At 41.0% G+C, this 25,127-nt stretch overlaps 1 protein-coding gene across 1 annotated transcript in view; it reads left to right on the top strand.

Annotated features, from left to right (window-relative positions):
- LOC103274556 (leucine-rich repeat and calponin homology domain-containing protein 1-like) overlaps window positions 1-21,581 on the top strand; it is a 158,302-nt gene extending 136,721 nt beyond the window's left edge. The window contains exons 5-10 of the mRNA XM_021705891.1: window positions 4,999-5,135; window positions 7,134-7,261; window positions 9,421-9,484; window positions 12,413-12,518; window positions 16,234-16,358; window positions 21,417-21,581. Coding sequence (XP_021561566.1) covers window positions 4,999-5,135; window positions 7,134-7,261; window positions 9,421-9,484; window positions 12,413-12,518; window positions 16,234-16,358; window positions 21,417-21,581 — 725 coding nt within the window. The remainder of the gene's footprint in view (window positions 1-4,998; window positions 5,136-7,133; window positions 7,262-9,420; window positions 9,485-12,412; window positions 12,519-16,233; window positions 16,359-21,416) is intronic.
- The last annotated feature ends 3,546 nt before the right edge of the window (window positions 21,582-25,127 follow it).

The following is a 25,127-nucleotide window of genomic DNA, read 5'->3' as shown; positions in this document are numbered from 1 at the left end:
AAAAAAAAAAAAGAAGAAAAAAATGAAGAAAATGGGAGACTTTTATTATATGGGGGGTTTACTTTGGGGAAGAGGGTACATCTTGTACTGTGTGTGTGTCTACTAATAATAATTATGATTTGAATTTCACATGCACAGAAAAGTGGTCTTTAAGTTGTAATTTGAGTCAAGTGCTACAGCAGCAAAATCATTCCCTTATATGTGCTATGGGTGGGTGTACTAGTTTGCTAGAGCTGCTGGAACAAAGAACCATGTATGGGGTGGTATATTTTCTCCCAATTTTTGAGGCTGAAAGTCTGAGATCAAGGTGTCAGCAGGGCTGGTTCCTTCTGAGGCCTCCACTTTGACTTATAGGTGGCCATCTTCTCCTCTCTTTGTCTTCACATCATCTTCCCTCTGTGTGTGTCTGTGTCCTAATCTCTTCTTACAAGGACACCAGTGGATTAGGGCCTACCCTGATGATCTTATTTTAACTTAATTACCCCTTAAAAGACCATATCTCCAAATACATTCACATTCTAAGGTTGTAGGGGTTAGGATTGCAACATATACATTTTGAGGGAGAGACAAACTAGCCCATAACTGGGCATCATGAATTGTTTTGGGCATGGGGTTGTGATGTTCTAGACCACAAAAGCCAACAGTTTAGGGGACATGCTTGGATCCTGCAGATCCTGGTTGTCAGGATAGCTAGCCTTGGGGATCTGAGGTTCCTGGTTGGAAACCCCCAGTGTCTAGATTCTGTTCTTCACTCGAGGGTGTTGCTTCTGCTGGAGAGATACTTGGGCCAATTAATGTCTTGCTGGGTATGTTTCACCAAGGATGACTGCAGAGCCTCAGCTTTGAGATTTGGTTGCCCGGCTCCCTGGCTCTCCAGCACAAATGCCATGCCCCTCAGACAGCCCTGCTCTGGAGCCATGGACTTCCACCGTTTGCTCTTCTTACAGAGTATGTTGGGGTTCGAGGAAAAAGAATATATTCAGAAATTATGTACCATTAAGAACTTGAAGGCAGCGTTGTAGAGGGTAGTATATCTGAATTTCATGTTTGGGTTTGGATCTCGATCAGGAATGCGTTGATGAGCTCCAGAACTCTGAATGCTTTCTCCAAAGCACACTGTGGTTTTCAAAGATCACATTGATTTCCGCTGTTTTTGTTTAAGGACTCTAGACATACCCGGTTTCAAACATATATTTAAAAATATACCTCAAAGTAAAAGCCCTAGTATTTGGAAACTATATGCATTTAATCTGACACTAATGCAATAATTTGAGAGCTGCCCAATTTTTATTTTCCTGTCCCTGCATCATTATCTTTGTCTTGAAATGCTTCATTATATAAGGCAAGAAAATGGAGCTCATGAAAGGGAAAGAGCTTTGTAAAATGTACCATGCTTTATAGATTGATTTTTCACTTTTTCCTTGTACAATCCTTATTTTTTGAACATATGAACCTTTTCTTTTTGGTTTAAACAAATACAAAAGGAAAAGTTTTATTAACAGCACATTTATATGCATATAGTCTTTTATGCATTAAAGAAACCTTTTATCTGTCTATTAATATCTATCTCTATCTATCTCATCTATCTATCTATCTATCTATCTATCTAATCATTGAGTTGGGGTCTCACTCTGTCACCCAGGCTGGAGTGCAGTGGCATGATCACAGCACACTGCAACCTTGACTTCCTGGGCACAGGAGATCCTTCCATCGCAGGCTCCCAAGTAGCTGACACTACAAGTGCATGCCTCCACGCTCAGCTGTTTTTTAAATCTTATGTAGAGGTGAGACCTCACTATTTTGCCTAGACTACTCTCCAACTCCTGGGCTCAAGCAGTCCTCCCACCTCAGCCTCCCAACCTGGTAGGATTATAGGAGTGAGCCACCATGCCTAGCCAAAACTTTTATTTAAATTTAAGCTCTCATGTTAATCATTGTGAAAACATCACAAATAATTGAACTCTCATCTTCAAAAGGCAAAAATTAATTTGATCATTTTACAGTTGTCTGTAATAGTTAAGAAATACGTGGAAAGAAAGCGCACCTGCAAAATCTTAAATTTTATTTCTGTCACCACTCCTTATTCTCTTACGTTAAAAGCATTCCTTTCCCTAAAAAGATCAGTTACAAATTGCTATACTTTCCATAACTATGTTTTCTCAGTTTTGATATTTTAAAATATACTCAAAGCTAGAACTTTAGTTTACTGGAAAATCTTTCTTTTTAAATAATTTCCTGAATATCAAGTTTCTTTTTGCTTCACTCTGGAGAATTCTATTGACAAAAGAGCATTGATAATGCTTTCAGGCAGTGAATTTAATGGCTTGCCATATTTACTTACATGTTTTTCCTCCATGGGTACCCCTCCTCATATGCATTCAATTTGAGAAGGAAAAAAAATAAGTTTGTGGCCTAATCACCCATATCAATTTTGTGGTGGTTTTACTACAATATTGCAATGAGGAGACTATCTTTTGTTCTTTCTGGGAGCAGCATGAACAGAGAATTAAAATAGCCATTCATTGCCTCTCTTTGCAGATGGGAAGGAGAAGTGGGATTTCTTCCTCTTTTTTCTTTTTTTGTTTCTTTATTTTAATTTTTTAATTTTTAATTTTTTTTTGAGTTGGAGTCTCACTCTGTCACCCAGACTGGAGTGCAGTGGCCGCTCCCAGCCACCGCAGCGTCGACCAGCTGGGCTCCGGCGATCCTTCCGCCTCAGCCTTCCAAGTAGCTGGAACTACAGGCACACGCTACCATGCCCAGCTAATTTTTTGAATTATTATAGAGACGAGGTCTCGCCAAGTTGCCCAGGCGGGTCTCGAACCCGCGGACTCAGGCAGCCTCCCAAAGCACGGGATGACAGCCTGAGCCACCGAGCCCAGCTTGTTTTTTAAAATTTATTTGTTTATTATAGAGTTGTTGGGTACATGTATGGATTTACTACATAGGTAGACTGCATGTAGGTGAAGATTGGGCGTCTAGGTGACCCTCACTCCCCCCATAGTGAACAAAGTACCCTTTGCTCTTTTATTCTTACTCTCTTTTTCTTCTCCATTTCTTTTGACCTTTTCTTTCTGGCATGGTGCTGCAAGATTATAATTTTCTCCCCATCTTATTTTTGTGAAACTGTTCAGCTCTTATTTTTTAAAACTACAATGGTTATTGAGTTCCAAAATGGAACTGAAAGTAAATAGTCATTATAAAACAATTTCTTATTTTATTTACCTATAAGTTCCCTCCTGCAATGTCTTCTTTGTATGTAGTCTCTGGTCTTGCTTTGAAGTCATCGCCTTAAGTGGCAAAGAATTGCTGAAGATTCAGAGTTAAATTTTGCCACTGATTTGCCAGCCTAACTTTAGTGGGGACAGCAAACATCGCAAAGACAGATTAATATTGCTATGGGTTACAGCAAAGAAGGATTTCTCTTTTCATGGAATCCTCTTGATTTTTAGCCATTTTAGAAACAAACCATGAGGTGAAAGGAATCTTACTTCTCCCATCCTTTCACTTTCATGATTCCACTGTCTTCTGTGACTAGAGTGGCCTGAGATTAATCCCTAATCCTGTAAGAGAATGGGGAGGTGAACAGGGTTTGATCAACTACTCAAGACCACTTTAAAAATACAGATTCCTTGGCTGCAGACCTAGGGTTCCATTTTTTTTTTTTTAAATACACCTCCTTAATTTCTCTTACATAGTCCTCCTATCACTGACCTGACTTGGGACCTGCGGCATGAGATGCTCTTCTGCCTCTTCTAGAATTTCAGTCCCATTGCTCCTTTCTTTCAATCAAAGTAATTCACTAAGGTATGAATTCAGGAGAGTTCCTTACATTCCCAGAGCACCTTGAATTTTGAGAAGAGATACTGGTTACTAGGAGAATCTTTCTTGGTAGAATTTGAAGTAATATAGCAAAGGGAAGACCTTAGAGCAGTGTAGGGGAAGAGAAGAAATAGTGTTAATTTATTCCAGGTCATTGCCTTCAGTTCCTCTTCTTTATCTAATTCTTGCTCTTCTTTTACTTTGGAATTTCTTGAGTATTTTAAAGAACCATGTTTTATCTCTTAACGAGTTCCATAACAAAAGTGCTGAGTTCTCTTCCAAAATGAACCCTCCATAGCCTCACACACAGAGATCTCAGTGACACGCCAGCGTCACCCTAGATGCCTGGCGTGGCTCTGTCTCTCTTTGCTCTATGGAATATATTTGACTTTATTTCTAGCAGCTGCCAATGTCGGTTTGAGTGCTTGAAATGACTGAGTGTTTACTGTGCCGCTGGGTGGGGATTTTAAGCTAAATATAATGTTCTGTCTTGTTAGTGGAGTTACAGAATACTTTTTAAAAGTAGTAAAATAAAGTCTGATCAAACCAGAATTACAAGTCCCACCGGAAAATTCTGAATTAGATAACATGTATTTTTTAAAAATGTAGTTGAAAAAATTATGAACATATTTACTGTAACTAGTTCTGGGCTAATGCCAGCCTAGATACATTGACTAGATAAGAACATTCTGTAGTGAGTATATATATATATATATATATTTTTTTTTTTTTGAGTTGGAGTCTCACTCTGTCACCCAGACTGGAGTGCAATAGCGCGGGATTACAGGCTGAGCCACCAAGCCCGGCTTAGTGAGCATGTTATTCATGTGCTAGCAAGTGCTACTGGGAAACAGTTGGAAAGTTCAAACATAAACATGTCCTGTGTGGTGTGGCTTGCGTGATTCTTTTGCTGGAAAAAAGGACTTTTTAAACAATAGATGCTGTAAATGTCAAGTGTTTTCCAGTTCTTATCAGAACAAACAACAGTTTAAAATTTGTGGGCTCCCAATGATCTCACCCTTCAGTAAAATGTTGGATACATATGCCATGTATTTCTAATGTACAGTTTGCCTTTGATTATGGTAAATGATATTTTTCCTGATAAACAAAACAATTCAGTTTTGAATGTTTAGCTGTTTAACCTTGTTGCTTTCTACTTTTTTTCTGTTATTTTAGAACTAGTAGATCTTCCCTTGGTAAAGTTTGACTTTTCCTGCAACAAAGTGCTCGTGATTCCGATTTGTTTTAGAGAGATGAAGCAGCTGCAAGTGTTACTGCTTGAGAATAACCCTCTGCAGTCTCCTCCAGCACAGGTGAGCGGCCTTGCAGCAAAACCATTGCCCTGTGGGAGATGCTGTTATAGGGGCCAAGAGAAAACTTCCCCTTTGCCCTCCGAAGGTGTGCTGAAAATCACTGACAAGAGGCAGATTCATAAGAGAAAAGTTATACAAATGCATGATCAGTATGTGCATGGGAGCCTTTAGAATGAAGACACAAAGAAACAGGGGAAATTGTCAAATTTTTTGCTTAGGTTCAGCAAAATATGGACAGTGGTGTAGAAATACGATTGGCAAAGAGTATGACCTCATGCTAGTAGACTGAGTTGGGAAAACCCAGCAAGGCTTGTCTGTCTAGATTCTTCTTGACCTCTCTGAGCGTACATTCCTTCCTTCTGGGCATGGGGCAGGACCCTCTCTGGAATGGTAGTCTTAACAACTTTATAAAAAAAGTGGGTCAGATAAATTCTTTATGAGCAGTTTTTGCACAGAAAGGTGGAGGGGGAGTTAGAGTAATAATTTTAGGACTTATGACTGGCTTTAGGGAAAAGGTGTTCTGATTTCTGTGACCTGCCTTGAGGAAGAGATTCTAGTTTCTATGGCTAGCCTCAGGGAAGAATGGGACTGAGAGACAGGAGGGCGGGAGAAGGTCAGAGAAAAACGTTTGCTTCTGAGGCTGCAGCTGAGGTCTTCATTTTAGAGTATTGTTTTCTGAGCACAAACATTATCAGTGCTGAAGCAACCCTCCACAGGGCCAGTTTTTTGTATTTATACAATTAATATTGTATTAGGCATGATCATAGACAGTCACAGTCTTTCAAAAGATGAAACCTTGGGTAAATCTGGGTATAATAAATTGTTTTCTGCTGCATCAAATCTATTTACCAGCACCTGACTCACTATTTTGATCCCCAGAATTGTATGTTTGATTATTTATAATTTTATTTAAAACTGTTTCATGGAGTATATGCCTTAGAAAAGGAATAGTATAGTCCTTATTTGAACGTTAGCTGGAAAATGGAATTAAAGATCTTGAAATATTATTACTGATTGTTTAGATACAGGGCTCAAGCTCAAATGTTAAACTGCTTGAGAACAAAACGAAGTACGTATGCTTTCAGATGTTTAACTATATAAATAGTTTTAAAGTTTATTTTTTAAAACGATTTAACAACTTCTTTTTTTTTTTTTGAGTTGGAGTCTCACTCTGTCGCCCAGACTGGAGTAAGTCTGCAATTCTTTTAAAGCTCTTGATTGCTTTCTTTTTTTGTTTTTGTTTTTGTTTTTGAGTTGGAGTCTCACTCTGTCGCCCAGACTGGAATGCAGTAGCTCCCAGCCACTGCAGCCTCGACCTACTTGGGCTCCGACAATCCTTTTGCCTCGGCCTTACAAGTAGCTGGAACTACAGGCGTGCGTTACCACACCCAGCTAGTTTCTGATTTATTGTAGAGACGAGGTCTTGCCAAGTTGCCCAGGTGGGTCTTGAAACCCTCGGGCTCAGGCAATCCTCTGCCCTCAGCCTCCCAAAGTGCTGGAATTACAGGCTGAGCCACCGAGCACAGCCTGCTTTCTTTTCTTTTTTTTTTTTATTAAACACAGCCTGCTTTCTTAGGGGCTTGAAAATAATTGTGCTTTTGTCATCTTTTGTAACTAGAATGTTACCAAGCTTGTTTTGTAACTAGAATGTTACCAAGCTTGTTGGCCTTTTTTTTTTTTACTTTTTATGCTATTTACACTTGAATACATTTCTACTATATTTGTGCTTTGTTCTGCAAAATACTTGAATTTTTAAATTTAATTTGAGAAAAGTTGGAAATTGCTTGAGCATGTTTTTTGTTTGTTTGTTTTAATTCAAAGTAGAATTTAGAGAGAATGATTCCCAAAATCCTTATGTGTTTTGGACTAGACAAATTTAGTGTCATTGTTAGGTATTCCTTAAAATGAAATCGTGGAAATTGAAATAGAGTCAGAATCTGGTAATTTCATTTTGTTTTGTCATTAAAATATGATTATGTATTATTGATTTCTTCATAGATTTGCACAAAAGGCAAAGTGCACATATTTAAGTATCTGAGCATACAAGCATGCCAGATCAAGACAACTGACTCCCTTTATCTCCATACCATGGAGAGGCCACATTTACACCAGCATGTGGAAGACAGGTGAGTCCATATCTTCACTCAAAGCCCCTGTTTAGAATTTGCTTAAACCAAAGCCCTTCAGGCAAAAACAAAACAAAACAAACAATAACAAAAAAACCACATACACACGCACACACACAAAAATTGGAAACTCTATTTGCTTCACTTAACCAATTCACATTTATAATTTGAGAAACATCGGAGTATGAAAGAGAAAATTGATGCTGTTGAAAACATTTTGGCGTCTCTCAAATCTCATCTATTGTCTCCTAATAATCAATCCTCCCTGAGAACATGTGTATACTAATAAATAAGATCTGTAACATAAATATATTTTTTACTTATCAGAACAACTATATTGAACTCAGACATGTCTTTTTAACAATTACTAAATTTGAAAAAAATCTTCAGAACATTGTTAAGAAAAACTACAAGCTTCATTTTTTTTTCAAGTGTTCAGCTTCATTTTTAAATTGTTTTTTTAAAAATACAGTGTCCCAGATGGGCTTGGTGGCTCAGCCTGTAATCCCGCGCCTTTGGGAGGCTGAGGTGAGTGGATTGCCTGAGCCCGCGGGTTCGAGACCCGCCTGGGCAGCGAGACCTCATCTCTACAATAAATAAAAAATCAGCTGGGTGTGGTAGCACGCGCCTGTAATTCCAGCTACTCGGAAGGCTGAGGCGGAGGATCGCCGGAGCCCAGCAGTTCAAGGCTGCGGTGGCCGGGAGCGGCCACTGCACTCCAGTCTGGGCGACAGAGTGAGACTCCAACTCAAAAAAAAAAAAAATACAGTGTCCCTAGTATTTTGCCAATTCCTGTTTCAAATGGAAGTGCTAGAATTCTTTCATGTCCTCACATATCGTTGGGCTTTTTGTGACATAAATCAAGCCTTGAGCTCCCAGAAAACAAATTTCCCATACTGTGAACACACATAGAGAAATGCAGGTCTTTTTTGAGAAGTCTTCACTGCAGAAATCTTTTCCTTCACTTTATACTAATCAAGATAACTTAAAATTTCAGACTACCCTAAAGTTACTTTATATAAACTGTTAAAAAATATATATTCATTGTTTTTATCTAAAGATTTTATCAAATATATCTAATAAGTGGATAAAAGTTTATGGAATTATTTAAAGTAATCACATTTCATAACGTAAGGGACAAAAGTAGTTTTGTGGCCTATTGCTTCTAAATATTTTTTTATTTTAAAGATGTGTGGTACAATTCAGGGTTAGATATACAAATGTTCATCATGCAGCTACCCTTGTTGATGAGGTATGTCCCCTGCAACCATGGCGTTTCTCACTACTGCCAATCCCTTTCTTATAGTATTGTGATAATTGTTCAAGGCCTGCTTGTGAGTGAGAACATATGTTACTCAATTCTTTGTTTCTGGGATAGATCACTCAGTATTATAGACTCAAAGTCCATCCAAGTTGCTGCAAAATTCATAATTTTGTCCCTCTTTATGGCTGCATAATATTCCATTGTGTATATGTACCACATGTTTAAAATCCAGTCCTCTTTCAGTAGGCAGCACGGTTGGTTCCATGTTTTTGCTACTGTGAATAATGCTGCAATAAACATACGTGTGCAAGTATTTTTTTCTTAGAGTGATTTGAGTCCCTCGGGGTATATTCCCAGCAGGGAGATTGAGAGGTCATATGGAAGGTCGATTTTTAGACCTTTTAGGAATCTCCACACTGTTTTCCACAAAGGTTGTACTAGGTTACACTCCCACCAACAGTGTAGAAGGGTTCCCTTTTCCCCGCATCTTCTCTAGTTATTTTGAGTTATTGATGATGGCCACATTGACTGGAGTTAGGTGATGTCTCAGTGTGGTTTTAATTTGCATTTCCAATTTCCTTTTTTATATGCTAGAACCAATAAAATAAAGAAATGGATAACTTTTAGAGCAACAAATTGACATTTAAGAGCAAGCCACTTAGTTAGAGCATAAATCTATAAAACTCTGAACACAAAGAATCTGTCTTGTACTATGTTCAGACAGTACAAATGTCTGATTTTCATTAGGGCACATCTTCATATTCATTAATACTGGACTGATAATAAAAATTTGTGTAGCAAAGTCATTATTAGAATATACATTGATGTCTTTTGTGTGAACTTTGTGCTTTTAATTTTTTCTCAATGAACTCAATGTTGATGGCATCTATCTCAGCAAGAAGGATTCTGATTCGGGAGTTGGAAGTGATAATGGAGATAAGCGATTATCTGCCACCGAGGTAAAGTTGGTGATCAGACATTTTCCTTCTGTGATTCTAGATATATCAGCAGTGTTCACTGAACTCCTTTCTGGTAAAGGACACTGATGCATCTGTATGAGAATATGTGATAATGTTTGTGAAAGCAATTTGAAATCCTCTAAGTGTTAGGTAAATATTAGCTGTTGTTAGCTTATTCTACATCTTTAATAAATGCCTCAAGAGTAGATTTCCTATCTTCTTCCTCATATTGTCTAGAGTAATATTTATGATGCAATCAATAATATTCTAGAAATTCTGCACATTGTCTAGAATATTCTTGGTTGCATCATAAATATTATGAAGTGACTAAGTAGTATATTAGTGCCTGTGAAGCACTTTTATAAATATGTTTGTTTTAAAGTGATCGAGCAATTTGGGAAAACATTGTTCTATGCATGCATAAATGTTAAGGAATCAAGTGTACATTGCATTTTAGCAGTTTACTCACAGGAAATGCATTTATGAAGTTGCTATAGTTTTTGTAACAATGTTTCTTTTCCTGAAACTCTTAGATTGTATTATCTTCTATTCAGATAATTATATAAAAGTCTGATCACTCATACACTAAGAGGCCTCAAACTCTAGAGCTTCCTATAGTGTTTATAAGTAACTTGTTAATGCATTTATCATCTCACATGCAGTCTATTGGATTCCCTAAAGTCTTATATTAATATAATGGAACTTCTTGATCCAGAGAACTAGAAAGATGTAGGGGAAGTATTTGAGTTCTTGTAGTTGCTGAGTTTTGAAACATTATAAATTTCCTTCGGGCTCGGTGGCTCAGCCTGTAATCCTGCACCTTTAGGAGGCTGAGGTGAGTGGATTGCCTGAGCCTGCGGGTTCGAGACCCGCCTGGGCAGGCCGAGACCTCATCTCTACAATAAATAAAAAAATTAGCCGGGCGTGGTAGCGCGCGCCTGTAATTCCGGCTGCTCGGAAGGCTGAGGTGGAAGGATCATGGGAGCCCAGCAGGTCGAGGCTGTGGTGGCCGGGAGCGGCCACTGCACTCCAGTCTGGGGGACAGAGTGAGACTCCAACTCAAAAAAAAAAAAAAAATTTCCTTGAAGTGGTAATTAACAGGCCACTTACCCCATCTGAGGAATTCACATTTTTTCCTTTGTATGACTCCAAAAAAGCCTTTTCTCAGTGTTCTTCAGGTCTGAAATTTAATAGGTAGCTAAGATATTTGAATTTATTTTTCACAAAATGCCCTATTTAAAGCAGTGTATTAAAAAATGGAATTCCTTAACATCTTCTACTATAGAGCATTTTGAAAGGAAGAGGAATTAGCAGGCAGAAAAGAAGGCCAGTGTCAGTAAAAGAAAATGAGCCACTTGAAGCCATGATGGTAGTTTTCTGTGTTTCAATGGGAGAGGGGAGATACTAAATGCATTGCTTTATAAGTTGTATTTTAATTCATTCTCTTCAGCTTTATTAAAACTCATAAGCCCCCTCAAATGGGCCGTTGTTTCATAAATTACTCACCCTAAGCATATTTTCTATTAAATTAAAACAGACTCCGCTTTCTCCTTTATCTCTCTTCTAAGGCTAATTAAGTTCATTAATAAAGCATTACACAAAGAACTTCATTATCCTTCTGTTCTTGCTTAGTGTAAGTAGGATGTTAATATCATTCTAAAAAAGACCAGGGAATTATTCTTTCCCTTTTAATTAGATGCATATCTTTGGAATTTTGCTCATTTTTTAACATGAGAGGTGGGTGGAAGGAAAAGCAACTAAAGAAAGGATTACCCTCAAGAGAGTAAAATTCTCACCTTCCCATTGGACTTTTTTTGCTTCATATTATAGCCTCATTACATGAGAACACCTCCAAGAAATGTAGTTTTTGGAATTGTAAGGGTTCTGAATTATCTTATGTAGCTTTCTATTTTCACTTTGTTTGGCAAAGACTTTACCATCTATGGTCAGTCAGTCTTACCATTTGTATCTCATTGAGGGGTTCAGGGATTGCACCTTGTTCTTTTTCTTTGGCTGTTGCCTTAGTCCGATTGATTTAGTATTTGTCTCTCAGAAATTAACAACATGGACTAGGAGCACTTTGGGAGGCTAAGGCAGGAGGATTGCTTGAGTCCAGGAGTTTGAGACCAGTCAGGCATGGTGGTATGCTCCTATAGTCCCAGCTACTTGGGAGGCAGAGGAGGGGGGATAGCCTTGAGCCCAGGAGTTTGAAGCTGCAGTGAGCTGTGATCACACCACTTGTGCCACTGTCCATCAGTCTAGGCGACAAGAGTGAAACAATTCTAAACAAAGAGAGAGAAATTAACAACAGGTTTTCCTCAAGATAAACAAGCACAAAAGTGTAGGGCTTTTATGAATATTTGTTTAATGAATGAAATGCACCCTTGTTTTCTGCCAGTTTCTAAATAATTTGTGCATGTTTCCAAAAATAGACAAGGACCAACTCTGAAGGTCATACCTCAAGGATGTAGGAGCAAGCCACAATCATTGAAATGTATTCTTAGGCAGGCTCCTGATCCTGGAGATTTGGAAAGCTGTTCCCTAAATAGCAACAATAAACCCGTACTTCATTTGTGACAGAATCATAGATTTTCTGAATAAACTTCACCAGCTAGAGTGGATATATACGGAGAAGTGCATAGGTGTTAACTGCATGAATTTTCCTTAAGTGAATACAGTTATTTAATCAGCTCTTAGTTCAAGAAGCAGAACCACTCCTTCCACTCCTAAGAAAAACCTGACTTCAAACACCATGGATCTGTTTTGCTGTTTTTGAGTTTATGTAAGTGGAATTGACTCTCCTATCTGGCATCTTTCTTCAATATGTTGTTTGTAAGAATCACAGGATGTTGTTTTATTACATAACTTTCTCTATATACACGGATAACACTTCTCCCTTGAATGAAACAGTGCACTGTGTCTTTTTAGCCTTCTGATGAAGACACTGTTAGCCTCAATGTGCCCATGTCAAATATCATGGAAGAAGAACAGATCATCAAAGAGGACTCGTGCCATCGCCTTAGCCCCGTGAAAGGTCTGAGAATGAATTGTGGAGAAAGTGCTTGTTTTTCAGTTTCAAATGTTATGGTTAAATTAACATGTACCCAGATATGACAGTGGTCATAGTTCATGTTTATGGAATATTTCCTGTGTACCAGGTATGGTGTTCATCTGGGAAGGTGATATCATTTAAAATTCAGAAGTCTCGGATACTCTAATCATCTCTATTTTATAGGGAAGAAAACAAAAGATCAGAGAGTTTGGGTAATTTGCTGTTGGTCACATAGCCGGTACTACTTGGTCCAGTAAGTAGTAGAGCTATTCTCATTCTGAAAATTTAGAGAAAATTCTTTACATTCATTCTTGGAAAGAAAATATTGATAGGGTAAATCTGTTACTTAGGAAAACTCTAGCTGCTGTAATACATAAACTTCCCAAATCTCAGTAGCAGATTGCAATCTAAATTAAGTCCAAATGAGGGTTAATGATTGGCAGGCAACTCCCCTGCGAGTGTTGACCCGAGGACTCAAGTTCCTTTCATCCCACAAATCCATTGTCTTTAGTGCAGGGTTTCCAAAATTTCCATGTCCATCTGTTTTAAGCCAGAAGAGAAAGAGCATGGTGGTTTGCTCATGACAGGTTTTTATGGGCTGGGCCTATGAGGAGTGCTCATCACTGATAAACTAGACTTCACTCCATGGCTACATTTCACTATACATGAGGGTGGGAAATGTAGTTGAGATGTGTGTTTAGAAAGCCACTTGACCCCAACAAGCCAGTTAACCTTAATTACCTCACTTGCAAATGAGATGATTGGAGTAGCTCTTCTAAAAGGCTCTTTGTAGCTCTGAAATTCTGCAGCTCTTTAATAATCATCAAATGGTCACTAAACAGTCTGTCTTGTATACCTCTAGATTTCTTGAAATATTTTTCATATCTTGGTGAAAAGCCCTCATTGGATTACATTATGACAATATTTTGATTGCTCCTGTTTGCTCAATGGATATTAAAGAAAATACTAAAATCAAATGTTTACTGATTTGTGAAAGAGACTATTTCATAATGTATAATATGATACAGATTATTTCTCTAGTAGTTTGAATATGCTCTTCTTAGTGATAGGAGAGCTGTTTATATCAACTCAAACCTGTAGTGTTTTGCTTTCACTTCTTACATTTAGGTATTTAGGTGTAATATTTCTTTTACCCGAGGTTATGATTGGAACCATATGTTGTCCAAAAATGTAAGTGTATACTTTATATACAAATATAACTACCAGCCGAGCTCGGTGGCTCAGCCTGTAATCCCGCACCTTTGTGTGGCTGAGGTGAGTGGATTGCCTGAGCCCACGGGTTCAAGACCCGCCTGGGCAGGCGAGACCTCATCTTTACAATAAATTAAAAAAAACTAGCCGGGCGTGGTAGTGCGCGCCTGTAATTCCAGCTACTTGGAAGGCTGAGGCGGAAGGATCACCGGAGCCCAGCAAGTTGAGGCTGCGGTGGCCGGGAGAGTGAGACTCCAACTCAAACAAAACAAAACAAAACAAAAAAACAAATATAACTACCGATTTGGTAAGTCAGGTAAACACTACCTCCTACATTGTAGCATTATGCAATGTAGAATGTAGTGTTTTAGGCACATTTTTAAAATAAAAGAATTAAGAGGGAGGGCCCCCACCAAGACAATTTATTTACAAAAATTGTGTATTTATTCTTTTTAGGGCATGGATAGGGTGAGGGTGGAGGGTGGAGGGAGAGGGATGTAGCACCGCTAGAACCGGCATGCCGGAGGTATGCACTGGCAAACCAGAGATCCGAGTAATGCAAAGAATTGCAACACACAAAGAGGTGAAAGAAGAAAATATTTATGTAAGAAAAGTTCACTTTCCACAGACAGGAAGCGGGCCTACACTCTAAATGAGTGTGGCCCCGTAGCTCCCTCAAGCTCTGGCTTAAATCCTTTCCCTTGGAGGTATTGCAGTCAGGTAGGTGTGACTGCCGTGACTTCCTTATTGACCATTTGTGAATGTCTTGGAGATCCTGTGACAGAGATACTCTAATATCTGCCCACATTATTACAGCCCCTAGAGAAGGGCTTGATAAGGATTCTAGTGTTCCTGTACATTCCAGAATAACATTCCATAGAGCTAACAGGGTGCATTTCCCTTTATCTCCTATGCATTCCCAGCTGACAGCTCCGGGGGATCCTTGACTTCCCTGCAGACAGCGCCCAATTTACTGGAAGATCCAGTCCCCATCCGCTTCCTGCATAACTTTTGTTATTACAAGTTTTGTGATTAGCATAACTTTTGCCTAATGCGTGAAGTCTTAGGCCTTGTAAACTCCCTTTACAAAATGCCTGGCAGTTTCTGAAAAGACAAAGTCGGCAAGGCTAATCTCTACCTAAAGTATGCATTTCCCCAAAATATAGTTTCTACTTTTTCATCATTGTATTAGAATTTAAGAACAAGATGAAAAATGACTTCTTGCTCTCTGTCGGTCTGTCCTTTCGATTCGTACATGTTTAAACTTCAGCCGCCTTCAAAGTACTTGCCAGTTGATGGAATGCACATATTGAGATGCTTTTTCCACTACAAACAGTTTTTGAACTCTTCAGTTTTGATGCCATTTAGTGCTTCTGCCATTTTTTGTTTCACCTCTTCCACATGAACAAAACGTTTCCCTTTGAGGATTTTTTTCATCCAGGGAAACCAAAAAAAAAAGTTGCTCAGGGCAAGATAGGGTGAATATGAAGGGTAAGGGCACATGGGTCATGGTGTTTTGGTCAAAAACTGCTGAACACTCAGTGTGATGTGGGCAGGTTCTTCATATAAATCACCCATCAGGAAATGGGCAATCACATTGAAAGAATCTCTAAAAAAATTCACTGAAGTCAAACGCAGCCTCTCACAACGCTAGCTGGTACTCTGATATTGATGGGTTCTTGGAACACGTACCTTGTGGGAGAAGCTTTTATTACAAGAGACCTACCCTCCAAAAATATTTCCATTTTTGGGGGGAGTCCCCCTTGTACATAATTTATTACCAGTAAATTTCTCTCCTCCCTGTTTTAGACATGGGTATTCTGCTAGCTTGGAGGCTTAAGGGGTGGAACGATTGGTCCTTTTTAGTCTTCAGATCAGTCAGAAGAGTTCCACATGGTATTCCTTGTGCTTTTCCACACCTTCTGGAAACAGTCTAGGTGGACATGCTCTGTCTGGGTGTGCTTTCTCGTAGTCTCTTCTTTTGTTGTTATGATTTGAGGCTTTGTCTAGTCCCCTCCCACACTCTTCCTTGAGATTATTTACTGCTTAAGGACAGGAGTCAGAATTGACTTTAAATCTCTAAAATGTTTAGCATAGTACCTGCCATTCAGCAGCTGATCAGTAAATACTTGTTGAGTTTTGAATTTGAAATATTTAGTCACATCTTACTGAGGGCAAAAAAAACCCTCTTTTACACTTTCTTTTCTCCATTCCTTAAAAAAGTAAGAGGAAATGTTATTTCTTTCATAAGAAACTAAGCAATAAAGAGGCCTTAACTTTTTAAGTTCAATTTGGGGCTTTCTGACTTTTTAAAAAATTTCCATTTTTATTTTTTATCTTTTATTCACACTTGGCAGAGAAGGGAGAATTCTCTTAATAGGGAAGAGAGAAGATTGAAGTAATTAGATAACACATTTGTGGATCATTTATGGTTTGCTCTTCTGTTCATGAAATCATACTTTCTACATTTCTGTTTTCCTAATAGGGGAATTTCATCAGGAATTTCAACCGAAGCCTTCCCTTTTGAGTGAGAGTGACAACTCAGGAGAAGAAAGAAGCCAGTTTACTGATGGAGCAGATGTTCTCCATTCGGAATTTATGAACTATAAGGCAAGATTTTCAGGATCAACTAATTTTTGCTCATTTTCTTCTGTTTGGCACATTCGAATTTAAGTTCAAGGTTGATGACACATATCTTGTCCAACTTGCTGTAATCTCCCTGAAGCTTTCAGAGCATCTCCTCAAAGCACAGTGGGTCTATTTTCTGACATTAGGAGCTGGTCCCTGGCATACATGCCTCTCCATTTGTCTGCTTATGTATATGATTTTCTTTTGTGTACAGAAATTGCTCTGTTTCCCACACTCAGTGCATCATGCAAGTTAGCAAACCATTAGAAATGACCATTACCACTCAATAAAAGCTAGAATAGACAACGTTTCATATTCTTTTCCAAGTGTGCTAGGTGAATGCATTTCTAGGAGTATATCTATAGTATAAAGAGAAAAATGGAGACTTAAAAAAAAATCTGGAAATAGATGTCTTTCCTTTCTTTTTTTGGAAAGCTCACTCTGTAGACACGTATTCCTGTACTGTTGCCCGGAGGCATTGAAAGAACAGGTGAAGTTGTCAGGGAAACCTTCATTGTCATAGCAACAAAAGGAGGAGAGAAAAACTAGTCCGTTACTGAAGCAAGTTGTTAAGGTTATATTTCATGACTTGATTAGGTGCTGGGTCAGTGGTCTGCTAGCCCCCTTTTTTTCTCACTCTGTGCCCAGATCACAGTTTAGGGCAACCTCAGCCTTCTGTGCTCAGGTGATCATTCTACCTCAGCTTCCCAAGTAGCTGGGACTACAGGTGTACACCACCATGTCCAGCTAGTTTTTTGTAGAGACAAGGTTTTGCTATATTGTCTCTGCTGGTCTTGAACTTCTGTCTCAGCAGTCCTCCCTCCTCGGCCTCCCAAAGTGTTGGAATTACAGATGTGAACCATAATTCCTGGCCTTCTGCCAGCCCTTTTCATTCAAGTTGTGGCATCCAAGAATCATGAGAATTGTTTTGGTAAAATTCAGATTCACTGTGGCTTTTGAGATGTCTCTGAGTTACTATATTGAAGCCAAAATGGGATCTTGAAGTACTTATTCTTACTTCCTGAGGATTGTGGCCTGATGGCTGGACTCAGCCTCACCTAACATCTCTGGGTATCACCTTCAAGGAAGTGGGGAGGAAAACAGGTAAATTTTACACTGTATGAGTCCCTGGTACTCTCAGGACAACTTTAGGCCTTCAGAACAAAAATAATGAATCTGACATATGTTTGTAGAAAACTATCTTAAATGATTACAAAAGTTACCTAGACAGATAAAACACAGAAAGCCTTAACTCTTTACTCTCTCTGGTTAATCTTTCATCAACCCATCAATTCTATTTTTTTTTTTGAGTTGGAGTCTCACTCTGTCGCCCAGACTGGAGTGCAGTGGTGGCTCCCGGCCACCACAGCCTCGACCTGCTGGGCTCCGGCGATCCTTCCGCCTCAGCCTTCCAAGTAGCCGGAATTACAGGCATGCGCTACCATGCCCAGCTGATTTTTGATTTATTGTAGAGATGAGGTCTCATTGCCCAGGCGGGTCTCGAACCCGCGGGCTCAGGCAATCCACTCACCTCAGCCTCCCAAAGGCACGGGATTACAGGCTGAGCCACCGAGCCCGGCGAAACCAATTCTATTTTATGCTCGCCAGAAACTGTTTGGGTTTTGTTTAAATCAGTATGTCAATTTAATGGTTGCTATGTCTTAATCCTGGCTTGAGGAGAGATGGTCTTATTTGCTTTTCTCATCCATATTCAGCCTCAGGGCTTCCATTTAAAAAACAATCCCATTTTAAATAATTGGGAAAAAATGGGATTACAATCATTATAAAATATTTTTAGTTTCCACTGAACAAATCAATGCTTTGAGCACACAAATACAACATAATGCATTTGTGCTGTTTCCAAGACAATTTCAGAATTTATGGAAAAATTTAACTGTGGCAGTGCCCCAGAGGCGGTTTTGCAGTACTGGACAGAGTGCAGGCAGAATGCAGATCTGAGAAGTCACATTTTCCTGCTGTGTGTCACTGTCTTCTTTGCAATGTTGCAACCTCACACAGCAATAAAATCCAAAGTCTAAACTTGAGAGCTTTTTGAAATATGATGCCAGGATCACCACTTCACCCATCCCGGTCTCCTTCCTTCCCCAGGAAGGCCATACACAGAACAGCATGTTCCCCAGGAGACATCTTGATCTGGCACTTCCAGCTCCATTTTCTCCTGTCCCTTTCCTGCCTTAATGCCAGCTAGCCTTTCCTTTAAGCTTGTCTTTCTAGAATCGTGCATAAATACTTCTGGCCAGGAAGTGGATTTCTTGCATTCTTTCTAGTCTCTTAAGGAAGCAGCTCCCTCTCCCCTTCACCATTAATCCAGGGCATTTAAGGGAGACTAAAGAGAGTTGTTCCACTCAAGTTTTCTCTGTTCATCTAGCATGCATCTACCCATGCAAGAGGTGTCATGTGTGTGGCAGGCTGGGTTTGGTATGACCAGAACTGTGGGGGTGGGGCGTGTTGAACATATTCACCAAGACACTTATGAATTAAGAAAGGCCGATTTAAGCCGGGCTCGGTGGCTCAACCTGTAATCCCGCGCCTTTGGGAGGCTGAGGTGAGTGGATTTCCTGAGCCCGCGGGTTCGAGACCCGCCTGGGCAACAAGACCTCATCTCTACAATAAATCAAAAAATCAGCCAGGCGTGGTAGCGCATGCCTGTAATTCCGGCTACTTGGAAGGCTGAGGCAGAAGGATCGCTGGAGCCCAGCAGGTCGAGGCCCGGTCACTGCACTCCAGTCTGGGCAACAGAGTGAGACTCCAACCAAAAAAAAAAAAAAAAAAAAAGAAAGGCAGATTTATTAAGGGGAAGATATGTTGTGAATGGATCAATGGGCCAAATGGCAGAGAGAGTGTCTGCTGTTTTGCAAAGAGGCAGAGGCTAGTTAGATGTATTTATAAGACTACATCAGGGGTGGAGAAGGTCTGTGGAAGGAAATTTCCAGAGGTTTAAAGGGGTTAATTGATGGTGGCATTTTGTTTCTTTAAGATAAATTTAGTTAACAGTAATAATTAAATAGCAACAAATGGTTAACTACTTTTTATTTAAATGTTTTCCAGCTGGCTAACCAGCTTTTATAGCTATTTGCTGTTATCAGTAAGTCTCTTTGTAAAATTTGTAAAATCTCATCCTGAGATTTCCTTCCTCAATGTACCCATTTGCCCTACTGCTGCTGTCCTAATCGGGTAAATTCAACAAATTCACCTCTTATATTCCTCCATAAGAGGTGGCAGGTTTCTAAATATCTCTGTATGCCTCTGGTGGCTACATCCCTCCTCTAGGCTGGGAAAACCTACCTCTGAGCCAGATAAGCTTTGATCTTAAGGTTTCTCCCAGGAAGGGCTCAGAAAGTGGCAACATCTGCTACTTAGCAGCTGAGACACTTTCTGCCATCAGGAAGGTATTTGAGGTTTGGATGATTCTCAAACATTCTGCTTAAGGATCTCTAAAAGCCTATTTGTACACCTGCTACCCTCAAACAGCCCCATCAGTCACAGCATGGCAGGGCCCACGGCATTTCTGTGTTACCTTTAACTGTCTGATTTGTAAGGTGAAATGAGAAGGGAAGGCTTCCACCAATACTTACTCCTAAGGGTGTGGTGAGCCATAAAATGAGGGCCTGGGAGCCCAGGGAGGTCAGCTACTTGGAGTCAAGGACCTCAGGCCTGGCCTTAGTATGTTGTAAGTGCACAGAAGAGTACTGATAAGGCATTTTCCTGGATCTGTTGTTCAGGTGTTTTATCGAAAAATGACCTTCATTTTCTTTTTTCTTTCTTTCTTTTTACTTTTTTTTTTTCTTTGAGTTGGGGTCTTACTGTGTTGCCCAGGCTGGAGTGCAGTGGCACTCATGGGCTCAGGCAATTCCTTCACCTCAGGAGAGGTGAGCTCAGGAGAGGTGTCTGGGACTACAGGCATCACCAAGCACAACTTTTTTTTTTTTTTTTTTCCGTAAAGAAAAGGTCTCACTAGGGTGCCCAGGCTGGTCTCAAACTCCTGGACTCAAGTGATCCTCCTGCCTCAGCCTCCCAAAGTGCTGAGATTACAGGTATGAGCCACCGCACCAGCCTGAACTTCATTTTCTTACTTCCCGTTTCCTGTGACAAATTCATTCATTCAACAAATGCTTATGGAGCACTTTCATTCAGGATACCGTGGGAAGACAAGGATTGAGCAGGCACAGCTCCAGCCCACAAAAAGCTTACGAGCTGGGGGAGAGAGAAGATACATACAATCTTAGCTGAAACAGGAGTAAATGGCATGTGGTATGGAAGAATTCCATATATACTGCTGTGGAGATTTAACTGGGGAGGCAGTAAGGTAGGCATCCAGAAAGCCTTCTAGATATTCATGTGGGGCCTTGAAGGACAGGGAGCATTTGGACATGTCCGTTTCACCTCTAATGACATTAGCAAGGGCACAGAGGAACACACAGATCTGGTCCTTTGATTTGGCTGCTGTGCGGGGTAGATGAAAATGAGAATTGGGGAAAGAGATAGAGTCAAATTAGGGAAGGCTTGGACCCTAGCCAGTCGGCAGTGAAGAGTCATGATGGGTTCTCGCGCAGGGAATGGACAGGCTCATCCTACTGCATGAAAAGGATGCTCCTCTGAAAGATGGACTTAAGAGGCAAGAAGAGGTAGGTAGTCCAGGAGGCTGGGGTAATACTGTGGGGTTCACAGGTGTGTCCCTAGGACCATGCGTGTTGCATGTTCTCTGCAAATATGGTAGAATTGTAAGGAACCATGGGTTTTTAAACATACTTCTTGCATACTTACTATGTACTAGGTAGTTTGAGGTGAATGAAGGGAATGGATCCCAAAGTTAGAGACCTGAGGGCAGACATGGAGAGGAGAGAGGCTGGAGTCAAAACATGTGGTAGGCACAGGCTCAGTATGACTTGGCAATGGATGGGAAGCTAAGGGGAGGAAGAAAAAGAGGCAGAGATGACTTGGGGAGGATCCAGGGTTTCACAGAAGCAGCAGGTGTGGGGGAAATGGGATGCATTCCTTTATGGGCGTGTTGTGTTTGAGGTTCTGGCGAGGAAGTCCCATGGAGCAGCCCAGCAAGCATTGGATTGTGAGTTTATTGGGCCTGGAGACAAAGCAGAGACCATGGACATTCATGAAATTGCCCTAGGGAAAGGGTGTGGGCCTAGGTCCACATTATGGGGTAAGAAGAGAATAGGGCTGTGGTAGATGGAGCTTTTGTTCACCCAGAGATGGTGTTCCACCCTTCCAAAGTATTAAATATCCCTGCTCTGTAGATCTCAGGAGCAACCATGAGACTCACATAACCAGTAAAATGTGGGCAGACATGACAAATGACCTGTCACTTCTGAGCAGAAACCATAGGAATCAGGTCTCTTTTCTTCCTGCTTTAAGACCATCAATGTCCCAGACAGAATAGCTGGGGTCCTAGAAAGAAAAAAGTGAGGGGTAGGACAGTGGCAGACTCACAATAAGAATGTAACGTGAGTGAGAAATAAACTTTTGTTGTTGTAAGCCACTGAGATGAGGTGGTCATTTTTCACACAGCATAACTTAGCCTATACTATTGATACAAGGTCAAAGACAGATCCTTGGTGAACACTTAGGGAGAAGAAAGAGGAAGAGAAGATGTAGAACAGGACCCTCTGAACTGGCAAGTCATCTGGAGGAAGCCAAAAGGGTCCTAACAGTGGTCAGTTGGAAAGAGGTCCCTGCCTAACCATTTTTTCTTCTCACAATATCCACTTCTGTAAATAGCTTGCTTAAGCCCCCGCTACTACCCAAGCTATACTGCATGCACACAAAAGTGTAAACTGCACGTACGTCGAAAGGTAAACCTGATATGAGGCAAAGCTCACAAGTAGATGGGGTCCCAGGACTTAGGCCTTAGCCCCCTGGGCCCACCGGCATAAACAAACTTGTGTTCCCCTCACATTCTGGGAGTGTCGCTCGTCTCTTGACTGTGGGAGTCAATTCTGCCTCAACACCTCCAAGAAGGAGGATAAGAGCATGATTACAGTGATATAAAAACCAAAATGTCTTCATTTCATTCAGCTTTAGTTGATGATCAATATCATTGTTGTTAGTACAAGATCTAAGTGAGGAAATTGAGCCATATCTTTTAATATTTCCAATTTTCTATACATTCCCTCCTAGCAATTTCATGATTCTATAGATATATTTGCACACATAAAAAATGATGTATGTACATGACTATTTAATGCATCTTTATTTTATTTTATTATATTTTTTTGACCCAGGTGGTCTCTTTAACCCAGGCTGGAGTACAGTGGCACAAGCATGACTCACTACAGCCTCAACCTCCTGGGCTCAGGTGATCCTTCTGCTTCAGCCTTCCGAGTAGCTGGGCCTACAGGTGTGTACCACCAAACCAGCCTCACTTTTTTATTTTTTTTTTTTTGTACAGGCAAAGTCATGCTATGTTGCTCAGGCTGGTCTCAAACTTCTGGGCTCAAGCAATCCTCCCATCACAGTCTTCCAAATTGCTGGATTTATAGGCATGAGCCATGGTGCCTGACCACATCTTTATTTTTGATAGCAAAAGATTGGACTAACACAAATATCCATTAATGGAAGCCTGTTTAAATACATTAGAGAATAGCCATACTCTGGGATACCATGAAACTAAAGAAATAACCCTAATGTACCAATATGAGAAGTCACTACGTATCTTAGTGACGTACACAAAGTTTAAAAAAAGAAGCAAAGTGAGGCTAGATTTTGCTGCAATAATACTGTCTAACAAATATCTTCTTTCCCCCCAGATCTACGATGTGTTTCTCCTTACAACAAATATTTTCTTGCTCACAGATCTGTGGGTCAGGCTACTTTGGGCTACCAATTAGGTTCACATGTGCTCCATGTGTCTCTCATTTTGATACTCATCCTGAAGGTGCAGAAGCTACCAGGGGCAAGTTCTTGTCATGACAGGTGGCAAGAGTGCAAGAGTCTAGAGGGGACTTGTCATACCTCCTAAAACCTTGACTTGGAAATGACACGTTTTCACTTCTACTTCAAAGAAGTGTACTTCCGTATATGGCCAAACCCAAAGTCAGCAAAAAAAGGGAAGCAAACTCTACCACAACAGGGATAGGTGAGGAGAGTAAATATTTGCTGAGCAACAGTCCAGTCAAAATACAGGTGCAGGAGGAGCTAAGCTCAGAGGCCACCCAAAGAAAGGATGCATGGCAACTGGAGAGGGGTGCCGATAAGGTTGAGAGAACACCATCATTGAATGACTTTATATACTTTTTGTTTGTTGGGCTATTTTAATGCATTAAATTCAGTTGTTGAGGGATATAGGGATTAAGATGGCTGACATGAGGCAACCACAATGTGTTTCTCCTTACAGAGCAAACCAAGATAGAGAAGTGTCCTCAGCACCCAGAGGCAAACAAGACCAGCAGCAAGCCCCACAACTCAGCGAAGAAGTGATGATAATAATAACACAGTCCAAAGAAGAGAAAAATCAACTGACCTGGGCTGGAATTAGCCAGACTCTCCTCTGGATCCTGACACAGATCACCAGCAGCTTCCGGATGCAGTGGGGATGGTGAGGGGAATTCAGGAGTTCTATACCCCTGTCAAGGACTTGGAGGGCCCCCTGAGCTTTATGGGACTCCAGTCCCTCATGGGAAACTGCCTCAGCCATAGCCATGCTCTGCAGAAACCTGCAAGGAGTGGTGCAGGAAAAAGTCCTGAGAAGTTCCAACTGCCATATCCCACTCTTGCTGGTGGCTACTTTCTAGACAGCCTAGGAGGGGATGAACCCCAAGGGCAAACTCTTTGGTGGCAGACAGTTTCTGGCTGGGGCAGGCTGCCCTGAGAACACCTGAGGCCTTGAGGCCAGCTGCACTTTGGTGCTCAGATCACAAACTGCCTGAGGCTATGGGTGAGACAAGTTGCCATTGCAACCTCTCACTCCTAGTGTAAGTTCTTCTGTGCCTATCCTACACAGCAGTCTTACTCCAGTGGCCTGGGGCTCCCTTCTAACCACCAGTGGGGTGGCCAGGAGTGCACATAAATGGGGTGCTTTGGCTCCTTTCCTCACCCCCCTACACTCCCCTCAGGGGCTCCAAACAGAGAACATAGGTGATCCCAGAGCTCTGCCCTCCACCTAGGTTGGCTAGGCACTTTCTTGGAGCAGCACACACCAAAGAGTAGGTCTACAGCCACCATCACAGCTGGCCCTCTCCCACAAGTGCCACCTCCTGGCTGTAGGTCAACAGCACAGCCCATCACACATGATGTAATACCTCAGCTTTGGGGAAGGCCTATTCCTAGACCCCAGCAAACATCACCTTCCAAGCCACTCAGGATGTTGTGAGCCAGTGCAGGTAACCATCACAGAACTGCCACAGCTGGCAATTGAGAAGCTCACTACACCAAGGCTAAATATAATCAAGGGAATCTTACAGTGCCTACACCAGCCTGCTGCCAACCTCAACTAAGAATAAATTATCAGCCGGGCTCAGTGGCTCAGTCTGTAATCCCACGCCCTTGAGAGGCTGAGGTGAGTGGATTGCCTGAGTCCGCGGGCTCGAGACCCGCCTGGGCAGCGAGACCTCATCTCTACAATAAATCAAAATGAGCTGGGCGTGGTAGCGTGTGCCTGTAATTTCGGCTACTTGGAAGGCTGAGGCAGAAAGATCACCAGAGCCCAGCAGGCGAGGCTGCAGTGGCCAGGAGCGGCCACTGCACTCCAGTCTGGGCCACCGAGTGAGACTCCCACTC

This window comes from Carlito syrichta, unplaced genomic scaffold, assembly GCF_000164805.1.
Source record: "Carlito syrichta isolate Samal-C Ts95f unplaced genomic scaffold, Tarsius_syrichta-2.0.1 Scaffold314799, whole genome shotgun sequence".
Lineage (NCBI taxonomy): Eukaryota > Metazoa > Chordata > Mammalia > Primates > Tarsiidae > Carlito > Carlito syrichta.
Note: the sequence above shows the minus strand (reverse complement) of the source record. Positions and strands in the feature narration are given on the sequence as shown.